We start from the raw sequence: 19,754 nt of genomic DNA on the forward strand, positions 1-19,754 counted from the left end.
AAATCTGAATAAATTTTGGAGTTAATAGTAATATACCAGTGTAGGTTCCTTCGTTGTGACATATGTACTGTAGTAATGTTGTTAACAATGGGAAACTGGGTGAGGAGTATATGGGAACTCTCTGTACTATCCTTGTAACTTTTACATAAATCTAAATATATTCTAAAATAGTTTACTTAAAATAATCTATCTAATATGGAGCCAGGGTTGAGAATCACTTACATAGATTCCACTTACGTTTTACCAGAAAACAAAAGGACCCTGTGAAATGTTGAGCCCAAGTGCCAATTCCAGCATGTACGGTCCTAAAGTCCTGACCCCTAGAAACAGTGGGCTGCTGCATTAGAACAGGTTACATTTCTAGAGGCACCTCCAGGGAAACACAAATGGACTAATTGCAATAAACGTAACTGGAATAATCACAATCCTGATAATTGCTTCCAAGATACAAAAATTCAAGAATGACTGCTTAGTAAAGGAGAAAAAACTACTCACAACTCATTTTTTATTTTAGAAAGCTTTCATTTTGATATATATGAGATGTATATATATCTGGATTCAGTATAATGTCTTCATTATGGTACCCTAGTGGTTTGAGAAAATTACGAGTGATTTATCTTTACTAAGAGCTGTTAGTTCGCTTTTTATCTGTAAAGGAGAGTTAGACCTGATTAGAAAGTTCTTCAATATTGAGTTAACTTTTCCTCTCCTGCCTCTCTCACTGTGGTAGGAAGAAGGCAAGGAAAAAATATCCCCTAGTCCTCCATAATGAAGTCAACCTGGACTTAGCAGCTTGGTCACACTTCTCTTTTCCTAACCATTAAAGATATTTGTCATCTGTGTAAATCTCTAGAGGAAAGTCAGAATTGTACCTGAAGAAATCACTCTGCACAAGTAAACATTTGACAAACAACAAGTGCGTGGAGATGGTGTTTCAAAACCTCCTTAAAAATTTTTTTTTCGTACATTATTTTGTTTGGCAAAAATGTCACCGATTTATAATCCAGAACCCCTAGGCATCGTGGAATTAACAAATGGTATTAACAGTTTTTAGTCATCTGGATTACAATCCAGCTCCCTAACTCCACGCCACACTAGGTTAATAATTTCTCTGAGCTCATCTCAGTTTCTTATCTGTAAAACGAACGGTTTGGACTAAGCAATCCTCAATGTACCTTTTCATTCGGACACCGAGATTGGGTGAGAGGGTTTTAGAGAAACAGACTGGGAGTTTTAGGATTTAGGTCTTTGGGTTCTGGTGGGCGAGATGGTATTGGAGAAACTGTTCTCATGTTTGTGTTTCTAAAGTCGGAGGGATAAGTGATAGGGGTAAGAATGCCTGAAGGGTAAGAGTATGACAGCGACCGGCCGGACGGTCAACTCTCGGGATTTTTCTGGGACTGGCAGAGTATGCGGAGAGTTCGGTTGCCAGGCAACCGGTCCTCCTCTGGGTGGGTGGAGGACCCCAGTTGGAGGTGTCTAAGTCACTGCCTCTTACTTTAGCCACGGTTCCTTCTTCTAGAAAATTAATGAAATATGTAGCCTTTAAAAGTATACAATTTTTAAAGCCAAGGTTTGGCAGTCCTATAGCTGAGTTCTACTCGAGGTGGGTTTTGTTTTTCCTATTCTCAGGCGCGATGCAGGGCGCCTCTCTGGCAAGGCCCCTGCCCCCGCGCGTTGCCGGGCAGGGCTGGAGGCCGCCTGCTCCTCGCCCCCCCGCCTTCCCTGAGCCGGGCCCTGGTGTTTCGCTGCCGGCTCTCTGCCGCCATGGGCTCGGAGATGGAGCCGCTGCTCCTGGCCTGGAGCTATTTTAGGCGCAGGAAGTTCCAGCTCTGCGCCGATCTGTGCACGCAGATGCTGGAGAAGTCCCCTTACGACCAGGTACAGGCCGGACCCCGTCAGACCTGTGGATCCCGGCAATAAGGCTGAGGGCTCTGGGGGATTGCCAGGTCCCTGGGAGGGGTCTCCAGGGAAGAAGGCGCAGGGCGAGATTGACCTTGTGGTCAGCACAGGCACCTGGAGCGAGACCCCCTGGAGCCTTGGCCGGTGGGTCCTTGCCCGCGGGACCCACGAGTGCTGTGCGACGACCGCCCCCTCCTCAAACTTCAGCAGCCCCTTTCCTTCAAACGTCGCTTAAAGGAACAATTTGGTGACGAACTTTGTTAGTTCCTTTATACTTGCATGTGGATGGGCTCTTAAGCTCGCTGCACGTACGGTGTTGATTTCTAAAACCATTATGTATAAACATAAAGATCTGTAACTTCCCACTCCCTGTTGAAATAGCTGCCTTTTTTTCTTTTGGATCAAACGTGTAATCCTTCTGGTTCATGTTAAGACTGTTGTCCAAGCGTGGGGAGCCTTTGATGCTGGGGCTTGAGTGCAACTTGAGGCAAATAATGCAAATTAGAGGAATGAGAATCTAGGAGAGGAAAAGATACATTCATTATTAGGAGGGAGGGATGGGAAAAAAGTTCCTGTAAAAGAAGGAAAGATGGCATTGATTATAGTAGTGTATTTAGGGTTTCTTAAATAAAGTATAATATTAAAGTGAGTGAAAAGCCTTGTATGCTAGGTATAAGAGAGGTACAACTGGTGGTCAGGCAGATCCTGGAAGAGACAAAAAAGGAGAAAAAGGGAGAGCAGAGCTCTGGTAGCTTGTCAGTACGTCTATTAAATGCAGAACGTACCCATGTAGTTATAGTTTCCCAGCTTTTCCTCTAGTGGTGTTGCCTTGGAGATGTTAGAAAAAAAAGGAAAATTGAGGGGGAGTTCCGTAAACTGAGGCGTGAAAACTGTCACTAGGCTCTGCCTTAGCGCCCAGCAAATGGATTGAGGATAACCTATTAAAGTGAATCTTCTGGCCTTCAGATAGATAGCACATCTCCCACAGAGCAATCTGTGTTAGTAGGAATGCTAAACTAGGTTGTGCTTGTGTTAGGTCACATTGGTTAATAGGACTGCATTTCCATAGACAAGCACGCTTCCAAGTATGTTTCCTGGCATTGTAGTCCCACAAATGCTGCTTAAAAAAAAAAAAAAAAAAGGATTCTACCCGCAAATATGTTTGGGAACCACGACAAAATATGGACCCCTTTACATTTGTACAACCAAAGTTTGTTACAAACCAGTGATGTACCAGACATTGTTCTATTTTTCCATTGAGTAAGGATAGTTTCCATTCTGTGTTCCAAAGAACAACAGTCCCAAGAGTGCTCAGTGAAAGAAAGTTTCCTCATTAAATGCATTTGGGAAATGTATATTCCCTACTTAGAGATTCGTACTAAAGGTTCTGAGGAGTTCTGCAGAAAGAAACTTTGCCTAATTTTGATGAATACAATAGTTCTGAAACTTATTTGATCACCGATTCCTTTTTTGGCAGTGGGCGAGGCTCAGATATCTTTGTTGTTATCATCCTAGGGAGATGTTGTCACATTAGGAAATGTGTTATAGGCAAAGCAGCAGTGTTTTTATTAATGGTTAAGACCTTATAATCTTTTTTTAAACCATTTTTAACCATTGAAGTATGGTTAATTTACAATGTTGTGTTAGTTTCAGGTGTACAGCGAAGCAATTCAGTTATACATACATATATTCTTTTTCAGGTTTTCTATTATAGGTTATTACAAGATATTGAATATAGTTCCCTGTGCTATACAGTAGGTCCTTGTTGGTTATCTATTTTATATATAGTAGTGTGTATATGTTAATCCCAAACTGCTAATCTATCCACCACCCCCCCGCCCCCCCCACCCCCGCACCCTGCTATCCCCTTTGGTAACCATAGTTTGTTTTCCGTGTCTCTAATCTTAATGACGTAATCATAGTGACATTCAGTACTGCAATTCAGGTTTAGTTTGTGCTAGACACTGTGATCAGGACTTTACAGTGTTCAGTGAACTTTTATTGAGTGCTTACTACTTGCCAGGGATAAATTCTATAAATTATGTGTATTTCTTTGCTTAGAATAACCTTGCAAAGTATGTAACAAAGATAACAGGTAACATTTATTGAGTATTTACTCTGTGTCAGGCTTGATTCAGAGGGTTTTATATGTTATCTCATTTAATCCTCAGCTATTTTAGGAAGTTGGTACTATTTCCCCCATTTTACAGATAGAGCACACTGAGGCACATGGTGAAGTAATTTGTCCAAAGGTACAAAGCTGGTAAGCCCATTCCCTTTGTCTATCCTGTGCTGCTTCTTTGGTGCTTATGTAGCCTAATTTTTCAAAACTCTGTGTTTCTGAAATTTTTCCAGTACATTTTCCCATTTGCTGTTCCTTTTTCAAGATTTTTAGCTAAATGGGAATTTGACATATCTGTGTACATGGATTAAAGGCGCTGAGAAGTCCTGAAGGAAGGTAACCTGCCTAATTTTGATTAAGGCAGTATTCTGAAACTTACTTGACCGCTGACTGATTCCTTTTTTAGGGGAGAGGTACAAATTTATCCTGGGGAGATGTTGTCACTTTGGGAACTGCATAGGCAAAGCATCAGCGTTTCTATTAATGGTTAAGAAGGAGCTGTAGCGGAGATCTTGACCCCTTTCCTTGTACCTAGGGAGAACAGGGTGAACAAATTAAGAACTTCATTTAGAGTCTCCAAAATTAACAGCTAAACAAGGTAGTAACTTGGATCTTTTTATTGGGCCTCTTATATAGTTCCCTTTAGGCCTTGCTGGCCCTCTTGGAAAATTAAGACTTGTTACAAGGAATGTTTAGTGGATCTGATTTTGTAATGGTAGTGAAGAATAAAAGATACAGGATCATACTGGGAAATATTGCTGTTGTCATTGGTTAACCATCTGACATGGTTAAGATCATTATGGCAACAGATCTTGTTAAGTCCTGGCCTATTCCACTGTCCTATTTATTGTGGATTTGAAATAATACTTCATAATGTGATACATAATTAATTTTAATATCCTAGAAATGTTTTTTAAAATGTAATTCTTTGTTACTGTTTTATTGTTATAAGCAGGGGTTGGTATGTTTAGCTCCTACAAGTATCAAAGGCTGCTGAGGAGAATCTGTACCAGATCTAGAAGAAATTTATGACATTTTTTCCCTTTCTAATCCTTTTTATTTGTTATGCTGAGATAGTTTATTTAAGGAGGAACTATATATATTGTCAGAATGACGAGTAGCACTTCACCAGGAACAGAAGTTTTAACTTGATGTTACCTTACCAAACTGGCCTTTGGATGCCTGGATAGGGCCTCTGAAAAGTTTACATGGTTCACTCCTATTAGTTATTCTTTGATCCAACCTTTAAACACTGCGCTTTTTCTCTGTATGCTTCTCTTAGCACCAATTTGTGCATTTTGTATCCAATTGTTATTTCATTTTGGAAATATTTTCCAGTATCATTTCCCCAAGCTTAAAGAAATCCTGCTTTTTTCTGAATTAATTAAAAAGAATTTAAATATTTATGTTAGAGTGCTGATGCATTTAATGAGGAGCTTTAGGAAGCTTTAGGAGGTTCCTTTGATTAAAAGCTTGAAAATTCTCATTCTTTCTCTTAGAATATGAGTCCAGGATGGCAGATCTGTATGGAATGGCACAGAATCTGGCACACAGGTGCCGTCATTATGTATTTTGCTGAATGACTGCCTTGATCATATTCATATATGCATCTGGATGGTGTTATTTATGTGTGCCAGCTTCCCCTCTGTTTATGGAGATCACCCTAATTGCCTGGTGGTCTTTGCTTCTCCCTGCCCCCCATCCTAATTCTCAGCACCATAGGTTCTTATCTGTATTCACCTTTTCATACAAATGTAATTGCATTATGGACATTCTTAATTCATTTCTTATTTTGAGGGTCAGTTGTTTTTTTTTAAATCAGTTGAGCAAATTCTTCCTGGATCCCTCCAGGAGAGTATTTCTGATAGTCATTATCATCATTGGTATTTCTTCACAACGCTCTTGTTTCAGTGGAGGAAGTTAAATGGAGAGACTAGCAATCTATGAAAAGCTAACGGTAATATGATCAGAGCAGAGGCAGGTGGTCCTCAGCCCCTGCGGTTTCCCTGGCTTATCTTCATGTACCCCTTTAGCCTCATGGGCTTTTTTGTGAGGCTTCTACATTTTAAAGCAGAATATTTTTCCTCTGCAGCTTCTTGAATTACCATTCCTGTGCCACGCAACTGATTTTATTACAAATGAGTGACTTTGAAGCAGTGCCTGGACACATGGAAGAGAAAGGAAATTAAAATATTTCTCCTGAGTGCCAAATGGATTCATTTTTGCTCTTGCTTTTTTTTTTTCTAGAACAAAAATAGCTTTTGTTTTTTATGTTAATATTCACTTTAGGTTTTGCTTATTTTTCTCCCAGATGAGGAGAACCTCTCTAAAGTGATTTGCTATTTGCTAATCTTTTTATAAGCTGGTCCAGGGAGCTTCAAAAAGACGTTTCGGTGGTGATACATTAACCTTTTGGAATGAAGCCCACCTCTAAGACTATTTCTTCTACATTTAGTTCTCCTTTAAGAGATACCATTTTGGTATAGTATCATCAAAAATATTTAATTAGTGCCTTTTATTTTCTATTAGGACATGTGGATTTTATTTAGTTTTGATTCTTGCCAAGTCAGAGTAGTCAGGTTGGCCGGAGAGGTATTATATACTATGGACCAGCTTGTTTCCTTAGAGTAGAACAATTTTATTTGGATACGGAAGGACTGAAGGGTAGGTTGAAGATAATAACATGAAGTTTGGGGTGGGTTCCTGAAAAAGATGGATTCTGAACTGCTTTTCCGAGATGCAGAATGGTGTGAAACAGAGGGCAGGGTCTGTAAGCATGAAGGACATTAAAGTTCTGATCAGTTAAGAATAAAGAAGGATAACTGGTTAATTCATCGTAGTTTCCCCATTTGACAAAAGACAGTAGGAACAATCAATTCATAGAGAAGTGTTGTCTTTTTTCAAAGTTTTCTCTAAATCGTGACTAGAAAAGTGGTTAAAAGTTACAAGACATAAAAGAGAGACATGCAAAATGGCCTTCCATGCAGCAACATGACCTAGAGGGAATGCTTGCTTCTACAGCTCATGTCGGTCGTCCTGATCAGTTGCTTAATCTAATTACCGTTCTTTGTGTTCCATATGTCAGATTCATGGCTTTAAAAGCAGCCCCGATTTTAGCTCCAGTATAATTCAACAGTTCATAAAACATAGAGGTGGTTGTTTTTTTTTTTTTTTTTAAAGTTAATATACTTTTCTTAATGGGGTAGATTTCTGATAGATTTTTAAATTGTTAAAATCTGTGATTCTGGGAGTGGGAGGGTTAGCTGTTTATCAGAATGGGGGTAATTCACATTTTTCTTCCCACCCCCAATCTCTGCTTATAATGAGAGATGTTGCAGAGAGGAGGGGGTTATTACTGTCAGTGGTTTGAAGGTGCAGAAAAGGCTGAAATTCAGCAACGTGAACTGCTCTGCAGAGTACAGAATCAAAAGAACGCCTGGTTATAAGTCTCCATGGCCCCAATGAGGAAATAAATAAGATAATCATACAGAAAGATGTTTATTTGGCTTGGATCACCAGATCATTGTCTCAACCAACTACTAACATACAGCTCACTGGGGACCCCTGCTTCTCTACCTTTCATCTTACCTGCCTGGTAAGTCGTAAGTGCGATCCTGCGGGGCAGGACGAGACACAGAGAGCATGGAGGCGTTCGCTGGTGAACAGAGCGCTCTGAGGCTGAGCTGCCGGGGTCAGTTTGGGCCACTGGAGGAATCTCCCTGCCCTTGGCCAACTAACAAGCGTCCAGCGTTTACTTACTCTCTGTGGCTCTGTCTCCTTTAACTGTTTTCCTTTTCAAACGCTGTCTACAATCACCTCTGGTAAACTTTTTTACCTGTTTCTATATGGAACTTATCTTGTATCTCTCCTACACTTTACCCTTCAATCCTGCCTTACTATGCATCCAACTCATTTTTTTTAATCTCCAAGGAGGACTGGCAAGAAAGAGCTCTGGCTTCTTCGTGTGACCTTGAGCAAATTACATGACATCTCTGAGTTTGTTTCCTGATCTGTAAAATGCATAATAACACTTACCTGCCTCCCTGAAATGGTTGTTGTGGGACTCAAATGAGATAATGGGGGGTCATTTAGACACATATACAAATAAATAGAAGAAAGAATAGAAGGGGTTATTTCTTCTGTCATCTCATTGCCTGTATCAGTGTATTTCTCTAAATATGGATTGTGGGATCTAGGAAATCTGTTCTTTTTCCAACTATTTCTTCTGCACACTGGCATTGAAAACCTCCAATTACTGTGTCTTCTTAGTTGCTGTTTTGTGTTCTGTTCAGCTGATTGCCAAGTATTCTCTAACTCCCACCCGCTAGGGCTCTCACTTTCTAGCTTAGTTTAGCCTTTTCCTCTCTTGTTGCTACTGTGTGTCATGCGAAAGAAATTGCTTATCCTTGCTTGGTGACCAGATGGTTTACACATTGCTTGCACACATAATATATTCTTAAAAAAATATTTCTGGTATTTTTTTTTTGGATTTTAGAGCTGTAGAAAGCAAGGAAAGCAAGGATTTTTTTTTTCTTTCCTTTTTCTGTTTCTTAGTAGCTTTCCCAGTAAAACATGCTGCAGATTGAGTATTCAGAGGCTGCTGACTGTAGACGTGAAAGTGTAGATCTTTTATAAATAAATTTGTTATAAATCTGTTTTTTTAACCAATGCATTTCTATTTAATTTTGGACAGAAAAAAACCCTGAGTTTATCAGCACCTGGCCCTGATATATATTACATAGTCTATTCACAAAAATTTCTCGGAAGACATTGCCGTCAGAATTAATTTCTTATCTTTAGCCACTGATCCCATTATGTTTATGGGGAATAGAAGGGTTTATAGTATGTGGATTTTCCTCCTCCTCCTCAAGTGATTAAAGTCTGAATGCTTTAACTACCATGAACTTGTTTTTGAATATAAAAATAGCTTCCTTGGTATAGTTATAAAATTATTTTTAATTCCTGAAATACTGTGAATTCATTAAATATGTAAAGATCTCTTCTCTGTGCTCTAAGTGAGGTTAGAGTAATTAGAATTTTCTGATCGTAGAAAATTTAGCACTCTTCAGTGGATAGGGTGTTACTTTTACAGAACTTGTGAGGGCACTTTTGGGGAAAGATTAAAGTTCATGTTTGGGTTTTTATTGAATGAGTTTGAGTCCACCTACAAATACTTGGTTGGTCATTAAGACTTTTAATTTTAGAAACTGTATTATCCTAAAAATGTTTACTACCTTCTTAATGCTTTCCAGGAACCAGATCCAGAATTGCCAGTGTCTCAGGTAAAGGTTTAGCTGCAACCTTTAGTTTAGAGAATAGTTTAATTACTATTGCTTAGTTGTTGCAATAGATTAGAAAATTAGCTGCCTATCTACTTGTGCTGTTATAAAATTAGCTATATCTACCAGGCATTCTGTACCTTCTTATAGAACTATAAACTATTATATTTCCAATACTTTGTGTCTATGGATGTAAAACTAGGGCACTCTATTCATTAAGACTTGTAGCTTAAATAGAAATGACCAGTATTGACCTAGAGGATGAGAAAAATAAAGGCGGAGGCAAGGGGAGTCAGAGGCTTAGAAAGGGAGCCAAGATGTCAGGAGTGTCTGAAAAGACTGTGATGGATTGGATCATACGTCTTGAGTAAAGAGTAGGCCGACTCTGCTTGGGAAGGTCTTGTTTTTAGATAGAGGTGCCTGCCGCTGTGAGGAAGAAGAGACTTAGCCAGACAGCCACATCTACCAAATGAACTTTGTTAGAAATGGGAGGTGGCCAGAGAGACCTGCTAACTGGATGAGACAGTAGATGAGTGGGAAGGGAATGCAGGAAGAGGAGGTCTGGTTAGGGGGCCTCCTGGCCAGTGAAGCTTTTAGCCCAAGAGGGTTTCCAGTAAGTCTGGGAATAAGGAGAAGGGACGAGAGAGCTGTAAATCAGAGAACTTAAATATTGCCAGGGGTTTGCCCTGCCAAGCAAGAGTGAATTTTAAGTGTTTTTTAGATAAATAAACAATTTGAACCTCATGGGGTTTACATGCGTAATTATCAAACCTTTTAGAAGAAAGTAGTATACAAAATACTCTGATGGAGGCCTGTGTAGTTTCAAACAAACATGGTAAATAGGTTAAAATGTAGTACTCTGTTCTTTAAAAGGATGACATTTGTCATTGGAATGTTCATAATCATGATTTCCAAATTGACAGAGGGTGCAAAACTATTTTTTGTATAATACATGTACAAGTCATAAGAATCACCTAAGGTATAAATAGAGTAAGTAATGTGCCTTTTGTTTTCAGTAATTTTGGAGGATTTTTTTTTATTAATTAATTAATTAATTTATTTATTTTGGGCTGTGTTGGGTCTTCGTTTCTGTGGGAGGGCTTTCTCTAGTTGTGGCAAGTGTGGGGCCACTCTTCATCGCGGTGCGCGGGCCTCTCACTGTCGTGGCCTCTCTTGTTGCGGAGCACAGGCTCCAGGCAAGCAGGCTCAGTAGTTGTGGCTCACGGGCCTAGTTGCTCCGCGGCATGTGGGATCTTCCCAGACCAGGGCTTGAACCCGCGTCCCCTGCATTGGCAGGCAGATTCTCAACCACTGCGCCACCAGGGAAGCCCAATTTTGGAAGATTTTGATTAAAGTTAAAATTAAATTAAAACATCAATAATTTGCATTGTTGGTATGGTTTGAAAACTTTCAATGGTATTTGAAAGTTTCAAACCAGCACAGGGACTTCATGAAGGACCTGTATTTGATATTTCCTGCTCTGTTACTATAGACTTAATTGGATAGTGATCTAAAAGAATCAGAAGGGAACAAGGCTGACTGGATTCTTTTGAGCTCACTATTCACACATTTTGCCTTTCCTCTTTTGCAGGTTTTTATCACTTCAAAATAAATGAGGCTTTACAATAACAATTCAACATTTTGTGCCTAAATTTTCATTTTCATAGAGTAGGCAGAGTGTCAAATGTTACTGATTCTCATGATGTCTAAATCAGGTTAGACAGACTGTTCTTTTGGTAGCTTTATTCTAAGAATAACTTAGTAAAATTGTTTCTTACATGCCTTAAAAGGCCTTACATCGCCTTGCAGTCTGTATTAAGAGGAACAAAACAGTGTAAACCTGTTTTACTCAGTTAGTAGAGTTTTAACCTTTTCATTTGTCTATTTTTATCACTAAAATTGGATTAACCTCACAGAAGGTAGTACAGGTAAGTCAGTATTTTCCTGATGTTAGCTGGCAGATAGTTGCCTCAAGAGTAATGGCCTAAAAAAGGAAATAATTGATGTGATGATTACTCATTTAGATTGGGAGAATCTATGCTTTTCCCTTAAAAAAAAATTCCTAAGCATCTATTATTTTTATCGATTTTACAGGACTTCCAATACGTAGGTATTCAAATTTATCTACATAAACTGCATGACCCTGTCATTTATTAACAACTTAAGTATTTCTGATAAAAACCAATTTATAGTTTTATTCAGATTCAAGTGGCAGTGTAGGGTTACCAATTTGCTTTGTTATGCATTTTACTTTATTTTTTAAAGTTTTTGTTGGAGTATAGTTGATTTACAATATTGTATGCATTTTATTTTAATCACTGATTAGTTTTGAACTTAAAAAAAATTTAAGCAGGCAGAGGAATTTAGGGCTGTAAAACATAGTTGGCTTGCCTCCAAAATAAAATGTTTTCATTAAAATTCCAAGAATCGTTCCTGTTGCCCAGAGCAGTTCTTTGAATACAATCTGATGTTTAATCAAGCAGTGATACATGATTTTCAAGGTCATTTTTTGTTAGGATAGAAGGAGGAAAGTCAGGAAAATTAATATTCTCAAATACTGATGAAATTTAAAATTAAGTAATGATGCAAGTAGATCTTATTGCAGATCTTTAAATATCAGAAATTCACATCATTATTTCTACTTCTTAATAATGAGGTTTTAGAAACTGAAACAAATATAGATTTACCTTTTTGAAAAAGTGAATTCTTATGGAATAAAATTAAAAAAAAAATCTTCCTATTTGGCTTCTGAAGCATATGTTCATTTGGTTGGGAGGGAATAGTGGATTTACTTTCCTATGTTTTGCTTAGCCTGATGTAAAATAATTTGCACCTTCTTAATATTTGAGGGGTTAGTAGAAGGATAGAAGTCAAGAAGCATGATGGATTGGACTATGAGATAACAGAATGAGTATGAAAATAATTTAAAAAATATGTGCATGGATAATTAATATCCAACTGTATAAATGATACTGTAATAATAAAAACTTGACTTTTAGAGAGTCAATTTAACTAGGACTCCAAATCATACTCCTGAAGCTTTATTAGCTCCTCATCATGGCATACAGGTGGCATACAGGATCCCTCATTGGCCCCTGCCTTTTTCTCCAGCTTCTTCTCAAGCAGCTTCTCCTCAGCTGAACCTGATTCTTCTACCACACTCTTGTTTCTCCAAATGAGCCCTCAAGCTGGCCTTCCTTTGCCCTATGCGCTCTACCTGGCGCGTGCTCTCCTGTCTTGGCTGTGGGGCAAACTCTCCTCCTTTACCTTTTCTTCCACCCCAAGGCAGCTGCCTGCCTTTCTTTGTCCTTCTATAGCATGTTCCAGGTTTTCGTTTTTACACTTTCCCCATAACACTGAAATTCTTATGAGCTAGAACTTGGGCTGTGACTCATCTCTGTTCCCAGGACCCGCCGTGCAGTAGGTGCTCCCTGGGAATATGGGAATGAACTAGTGAAGCCCACATCCTGCTTTACTGTGTGAACAGAAAATGCTGCAGTCCTTCCTCCTGTCCACCAGGGGTGCTGAGCAAAGAATATGGCCTTTTGAAAAATTAAAGCCATCAGATACTTGCAGGGCAATAGGAACTGTGAGGACCTAAGATAAATCAGGATTACTTATTTCCATCTTTAAAGTTAAATTAAACCATTAGTCCAAGCCAGTGACGAGTGACGACGTCCTTGACCCCTGAGAATAGCTGTATCGATCTGGCACCTTTCCTAATCTTTGGTGGCTCCCACAGTTAGATGCAGTTCCAATTGGAACTGACTTTTTTAACAAACACATTAGTTCTTTGGGTCCATATTCTGCTCATTCAATTGTGTTAAATTTACACATAACGTTTGAAATATTTTATTCTAAGTTACCTGATAAGAATCCAGTAAACCTCAACTAGAAAAGTACAAGACAAAACCCCAATAATCTAATCAAATGTAATTTCACTTGAGGAACCTAAATATATTGTGAAGACAGCCTTCTTTTTTTTTTTTTTTCCTGTGGTAGGCTGTCTCTTGTGATGATAAGCTCTGTGGACAACTGATGTTATATATATATATTTTTCATTTCAACATTTTTTTTAAATTTATTTATTTATTTATTTTTTTTTTTTTTAATTTTATTTATTTATTTATTTATGGCTGTGTTGGGTCTTCGTTTCTGTGTGAGGGCTTTCTCCAGTTGCAGCAAGTGGGGGCCACTCTTCATCGCGGTGCGCAGGCCTCTCACTATCGCGGCCTCTCTTGTTGCGGAGCACAGGCTCCAGACGCGCAGGCTCAGCAATTGTGGCTCACGGGCCTAGTCGCTCCGCGGCATGTGGGATCTTCCCAGACCAGGGCTCGAACCCGTGTCCCCTGCATTGGCAGGCAGACTCCCAACCACTGTGCCACCAGGGAAGCCCTAAATTTATTTTTTTATACAGCAGGTTCTTATTAGTTATCCATTTTATACACATTAGTTGTATATATGTCAATCCCAATCTCCCAATTCATCCCACCACCACCCCATCCTCCCCCCGCCACTTTCCCCCCATACGTTTGTTCTCTACATCTGTGTCTGTATTTCTGCCCTGCACATTCAATCCCCTCTTGGCATCTGCTTCTGGGAGGACCTGGACTCACACAGGGGAGACAATACCTCATGGTGAGGACCAAAGGCAACAATGTAATTTCCTTTTGTTCCCATTAAAAGGAAAGCATGAAGACTTTTAAAAATTCTTTTTCTTTAAAAATTTTAAAAAATATACATGCCAATTACTTTAGCCCACAAAAGGATCTCTGCCTTCTAATTCTTGTAAAACCATTTTCCATGTAGCACATTTGTCACATATCATGCATTGCTTTGCCTTGTTATTTAATCCAGTAGGTGATATGTTCAGGAAAATGAGGATCCGTGTTTTCATCTTCTCGCGTTTCCTTCTCAGAACCTAGCCCAGTGCTACATAAGTAGGAGGTGCTCAGTAAATACACGCTGATGATTCAGTGCATCTCGATATCCTTATGTGAGGACTCTCTGGTCCTCTTGTAGCCTCCATCTGTTCCTCCCTCGGTCCCTTGCCTTCGTGCAGCATGCTTCACGGTCAGATTCCTAGTATGATGAGGCCTAACCCCTTTCCAGATTTCCCTTGCTGCTGCTCCCCCTGTAGTACAGAGTCGGTCCTACACTGCTGCCTCAAGGGTTGCCTTCTCCCCAAATCTGCCACAGGACACCAAGCTTTATTGCTCTCTGCTTCTATTGAAGCAGAAAGGTAAACTTTTCTGATAAAGCAGTTTTAAATATTTAACAAGGTATTTAATTGTGCTCACCTTTACATCTAATTTCTCAGGGTAAAGCAAAGCTGATAAGATACTTTCTAGGTTCCTTAATTACCTTTCCATTTTTTCCCCTACTTTCTAGCAGGTTTTCTACTGGCTAGATCACAAAGCAACCAAGATTGTGTTGATTAGTTATTGGGAAGTGGGAAAAATTGATCTTAGTTCAAGTCAACATTTTTGGAATACCTATTGTGTACACAAACCATAGGTGTTATAGAAAATTCAAAAGTGAACAAGGTAAAAAAGCTTGTGTTCTGGGGGAAGGGAGGGCAAACATATGCCCAAATAATTATAGTGTTGGTTGAATATGGTAAGTACATAATAATAGAAGTATAAAAGAAAGTGCTTTATAAGAAAGACAAGAGGGAAGTAGGTTCAGAGTTAAACTATCAGGGAAGTCTTCATGAAGGACTTGGCCCTGAAGGAGGAAGGCAGAAAGAACACATGGTTGCAGCTTTATTCATCTGTTTTCAAATTATTATTCTAGTAAAATTTTCTATAAAGATCTTCTTTCACTTATAAAAAGGCATGTTAGAAGACTACTAGGTAATTACCACAGTTTTGTTTACTAGGTAATTGATATATTGGTTGTTTCTTGATTAATAATGACCTTGCCTTCTTGTATTAGCTCCTGGACATAGCCCTTTAAATTAGTATCATGCATTAAGTGTGGTAAACATGTTTGATAAAAAGTTAGATAATAATAAAGGATGGCTGGCTTCTATAGGCTATGCACTACTTCTAATGCAATTTAAGATATGCTTTATCTTATCTATGCTTTTTAGGCAGCCTGGATTTTAAAAGCACGAGCACTAACTGAAATGGTGTACATAGATGAAATTGATGTAGATCAGGAAGGAATTGCAGAAATGATACTGGATGAAAATGCTATTGCTCAGGTTCCACGTAAGTACTGGTTTTTCAGTTAAGTAAATGAAAAGCCATTAAGAGGAGGAATATTCTCTATGTGTACTTTTTTATAATAAAAATAAGACATATACATGAAACACGTGTATGTATGAAAAAATATTACCTCTATTCTGCCTTATAGTACAAAGGTACAATTTAATTATATTATCTTAAACTTAAGGTGTGAGATTGATATATAACTATCTTTCAGTAGAAGCTATATTATGCATTTTAAAATATTTTATAAAAAGGCATTCTATCTGAACTGCTTATCTAATATATCAAAGATTGTTTATCTGAGAGTCTAAACACAGGAAGCATCCAAACAACAGAAGTGTTCTAAAAAAATGATAATTTGAAAACATCACTTCACTGTAATAATTGAAGATGATTTGCTCTAATGCATGATGTGAGGTGATGGAGTGATTTGCTAGGCAGTGAATGTCCATCAGGATTCTCACAATGGCCTAGTCCCAGCTTGCAGGTGTGCTGCTGTGAATGGTATTGGATGATTACCGTGACATATGGTATCTTGCTGGTAAATTGTTAGTTGTGACAGTTATCAGTCATTTATATATGTTTGGAAGGTAATAGCTGTTTAATGCTTCAGTGGAAATTGAGAAAAAAGTACATATGTTTCATGTTAAGATGTCTTTTTCCCCTATCATTTTGCTCTTTTGGAGTTAAAATATCTAAATTCTAGATATTGGGGGTAAATGATCTTTTATTGGGAGAAGAAGTTTGTATGAAAAATAAACTATGAGTATAGAACTGTCATTTTGATGTGTTGGAGCTTTGGAGCCTGCCTGTCTTGAGTTTGAATGCTGGCTCTACTAACAGGTTGACCTGTTTACTTAAATCTCTAAGCCTTTGCTAAATGGTTAGTACTACCTACCTTACAGAATTAGTGTGGAGATTAAATGTAATAACAAAAGTAACATGATAGGTACTCAATAAATATTAATCTCAAACACATTTTTCTAGATACATTCCTGTTACTAATGTCTTTTTCACCAGGCTAGCACATTTGTGAAAATTGCGTTAGTGGACAGTTTTTACAGATTAATAAATAATATACAAATTGAATTTGCCATCTCATCTCATAGGTCCTGGAACATCTCTGAAACTCCCTGGAACTAATCAGACAGGAGGGCCTAGTCCAGCTGTCAGGTATGTTCAGTATACTCCTATTTCATTCCCTTTGCCACTAAATATTGACCAGGCTGCATGAGAATCTCCCTTTATTGATCTTCTTTGTATTTTAACAATTTACAATCTTCACAGGCCGATCACTCAAGCTGGAAGACCCATTACAGGTTTCCTTAGACCCAGCACACAAAGTGGAAGGCCAGGCACTATGGAACAGGCCATCAGAACACCCAGAACTGCCTACACAGCTCGCCCTATCACCAGCTCATCTGGAAGATTTGTCAGGCTGGGAACGGTAAATTCTGTCAGCTTTACCATAGCCTTGTATGACCAAAGTAATTTATGTTATGTTAATCATTTTTCACTATTTTTATAGTAGAGAATTATATGGAAGATTTTTGAAGGTGATTCTTTTTACTTGTGTTGGCTTTATAATTTTATGCACATTAAACTCAATTTGTGTTTCAAGAGAAAGTTTCAGATTTCCTGTTCTATCATTTTTCCCCATAGGCTTCCATGCTTACAAGTCCTGATGGACCTTTTATAAATTTATCTAGACTGAATTTAACAAAATATGCCCAGAAACCTAAATTGGCAAAGGTATGTACTTAAAATTATTTTATGTTATGAAGTAATGTTCAAACTCTTATTATAACATTGCAGGAAATGGATAAACATTTGTGAAGAAAAGACCTTGTCTTGACTGAAATGGAAATGTTTAATTATTCTAATATCTAAAATTTCTCTTAGTATTGAGTTAAGGAAAGTCAATCAGAAATAAAGCATATAGTATCAAGTATCTTTTCCGACCACAACGCTATGAGACTAGATATCAATTACAGGAAAAGATCTGTAAAAAATACAAACACATGGAGGCTACACAATACACTACTTAATAACGAAGTGATCACTGAAGAAATCAAAGAGGAAATCAAAAAATACCTAGAAACAAATGACAATGGAGACACGACGATCCAAAACCTATGGGATGCAGCAAAAGCAGTTCTAAGAGGGAAGTTTATAGCAATACAAGCCTACATCAAGAAACAGGAAACATCTCGAATAAACAACCTAACCTTGCACCTAAAGCAATTAGAGAAAGAAGAACAAAAAAACCCCAAAGCTAGCAGAAGGAAAGAAATCATAAAGATCAGATCAGAAATAAATGAAAAAGAAATGAAGGAAACAATAGCAAAAATCAATGAAACTAAAAGCTGGTTCTTTGAGAAGATAAACAAAATTGATAAACCATTAGCCAGACTCATCAAGAGAAAAAAGGAGAAGACTCAAATTAATAGAATTAGAAATGAAAAAGGAGAAGTAACCACTGACACTGCAGAAATACAAACGATCATAAGAGATTACTACAAGCAACTCTATGCTAATAAAATGGACAACCTGGAAGAAATGGACAGATTCTTAGAAATGCACAACCTGCCGAGACTGAACCAGGAAGAAATAGAAAATATGAACAGACCAATCACAAGCACTGAAATTGAAACTGTGATTAAAAATCTTCCAACACACAAAAGCCCAGGACCAGATGGCTTCACAGGCGAATTCTATCAAACATTTAGAGAAGAGCTAACACCTATCCTTCTCAAACTCTTCCAAAATATTGCAGAGGGAGGAACACTCCCCAACTCATTCTACGAGGCCACCATCACCCTGATACCAAAACCAGGCAAAGATGTCACAAAGAAAGAAAACTACAGGCCAATATCACTGATGAACATAGATGCAAAAATCCTCAACAAAATACTAGCAAACAGAATCCAACAGCACATTAAAAGGATCATACACCATGATCAAGTGGGGTTTATTCCAGGAATGCAAGGATTCTTCAATATACGCAAATCAATCAACGTGATACATCATATTAACAAATTGAAGGAGAAAAACCATATGATCATCTCAATAGATGCAGAGAAAGCTTTCGACAAAATTCAACACCCATTTATGATAAAAGTCCTGCAGAAAGTAGGCATAGAGGGAACTTTCCTCAACATAATAAAGGCCGTATATGAGAAACCCACAGCCAACATTGTCCTCAATGGTGAAAAACTGAAACCATTTCCACTAAGATCAGGAACAAGACAAGGTTGCCCACTCTCACCACTATTATTCAACATAGTTTTGGAAGTGTTAGCCACAGCAATCAGAGACGAAAAAGAAATAAAAGGAATCCAAATCGGAAAAGAAGAAGTAAAGCTGTCACTGTTTGCAGATGACATGATACTATACATAGAGAATCCAAAAGATGCTACCAGAAAACTACTAGAGCTAATCAATGAATTTGGTAAAGTAGCAGGATACAAAATTAATGCACAGAAATCTCTTGCATTCCTGTATACTAATGATGAAAAATCTGAAAGTGAAATTAAGAAAACACTCCCGTTTACCATTGCAACAAAAAGAATAAAATACCTAGGAATAAACCTACCTAAGGAGACAAAAGACCTGTATGCAGAAAATTATAGGACACTGATGAAAGAAATTAAAGATGATACAAACAGATGGAGAGATATACCATGTTCTTGGATTGGAAGAATAAACATTGTGAAAATGACTCTGCTACCCAAAGCAATCTACAGATTCAATGCAATCCCTATCAAACTACCACTGGCATTTTTCACAGAACTAGAACAAAAAATTTCACAATTTGTATGGAAACACAAAAGACCCCGAATAGCCAAAGCAATCTTGAGAACGAAAAATGGAGCTGGAGGAATCAGGCTCCCTGACTTCAGACTATATTACAAAGCTACAGTAATCAAGACAGTTTGGTACTGGCACAAAAACAGAAATATAGATCAATGGAACAGGATAGAAAGCCCAGAGATAAGCCCACGCACATATGGTCACCTTATCTTTGATAAAGGAGGCAAGAATATACAGTGGAGAAAAGACAGCCTCTTCAATAAGTGGTGCTGGGAAAATTGGACAGGTACATGTAAAAGTATGAAATTAGAACACTCCCTAACACCATACACAAAAATAAACTCAAAATGGATTAAAGACCTAAGTGTAAGGCCAGACACTATCAAACTCTTAGAGGAAAACATAGGCAGAACACTGTATGAC

The 19,754-nt window shown here is 38.1% G+C and overlaps 1 protein-coding gene across 2 annotated transcripts in view; it reads left to right on the top strand.

Moving 5' to 3' along the window:
- The first annotated feature begins 1,705 nt into the window (after positions 1-1,705).
- Positions 1,706-19,754, top strand: part of TTC8 (tetratricopeptide repeat domain 8) — a 51,927-nt gene continuing 33,878 nt past the window's right edge. Inside the window, exons 1-5 of one of the 2 annotated variants that reach the window (XM_061182793.1) lie at positions 1,706-1,881; positions 15,398-15,518; positions 16,628-16,691; positions 16,806-16,965; positions 17,181-17,270. In XM_061182793.1, the coding sequence (XP_061038776.1) occupies positions 1,768-1,881; positions 15,398-15,518; positions 16,628-16,691; positions 16,806-16,965; positions 17,181-17,270 (549 nt within the window). In that variant the 5' untranslated portion in view covers positions 1,706-1,767. Of the gene's footprint in view, positions 1,882-15,397; positions 15,519-16,627; positions 16,692-16,805; positions 16,966-17,180; positions 17,271-19,754 lie in introns of those variants that run through there. The other variant, XM_061182792.1, reaches the window with a different exon arrangement.

This window comes from Eubalaena glacialis, chromosome 2 (assembly GCF_028564815.1).
Source record: "Eubalaena glacialis isolate mEubGla1 chromosome 2, mEubGla1.1.hap2.+ XY, whole genome shotgun sequence".
In the NCBI taxonomy this organism is placed as follows: Eukaryota; Metazoa; Chordata; class Mammalia; order Artiodactyla; family Balaenidae; genus Eubalaena; species Eubalaena glacialis.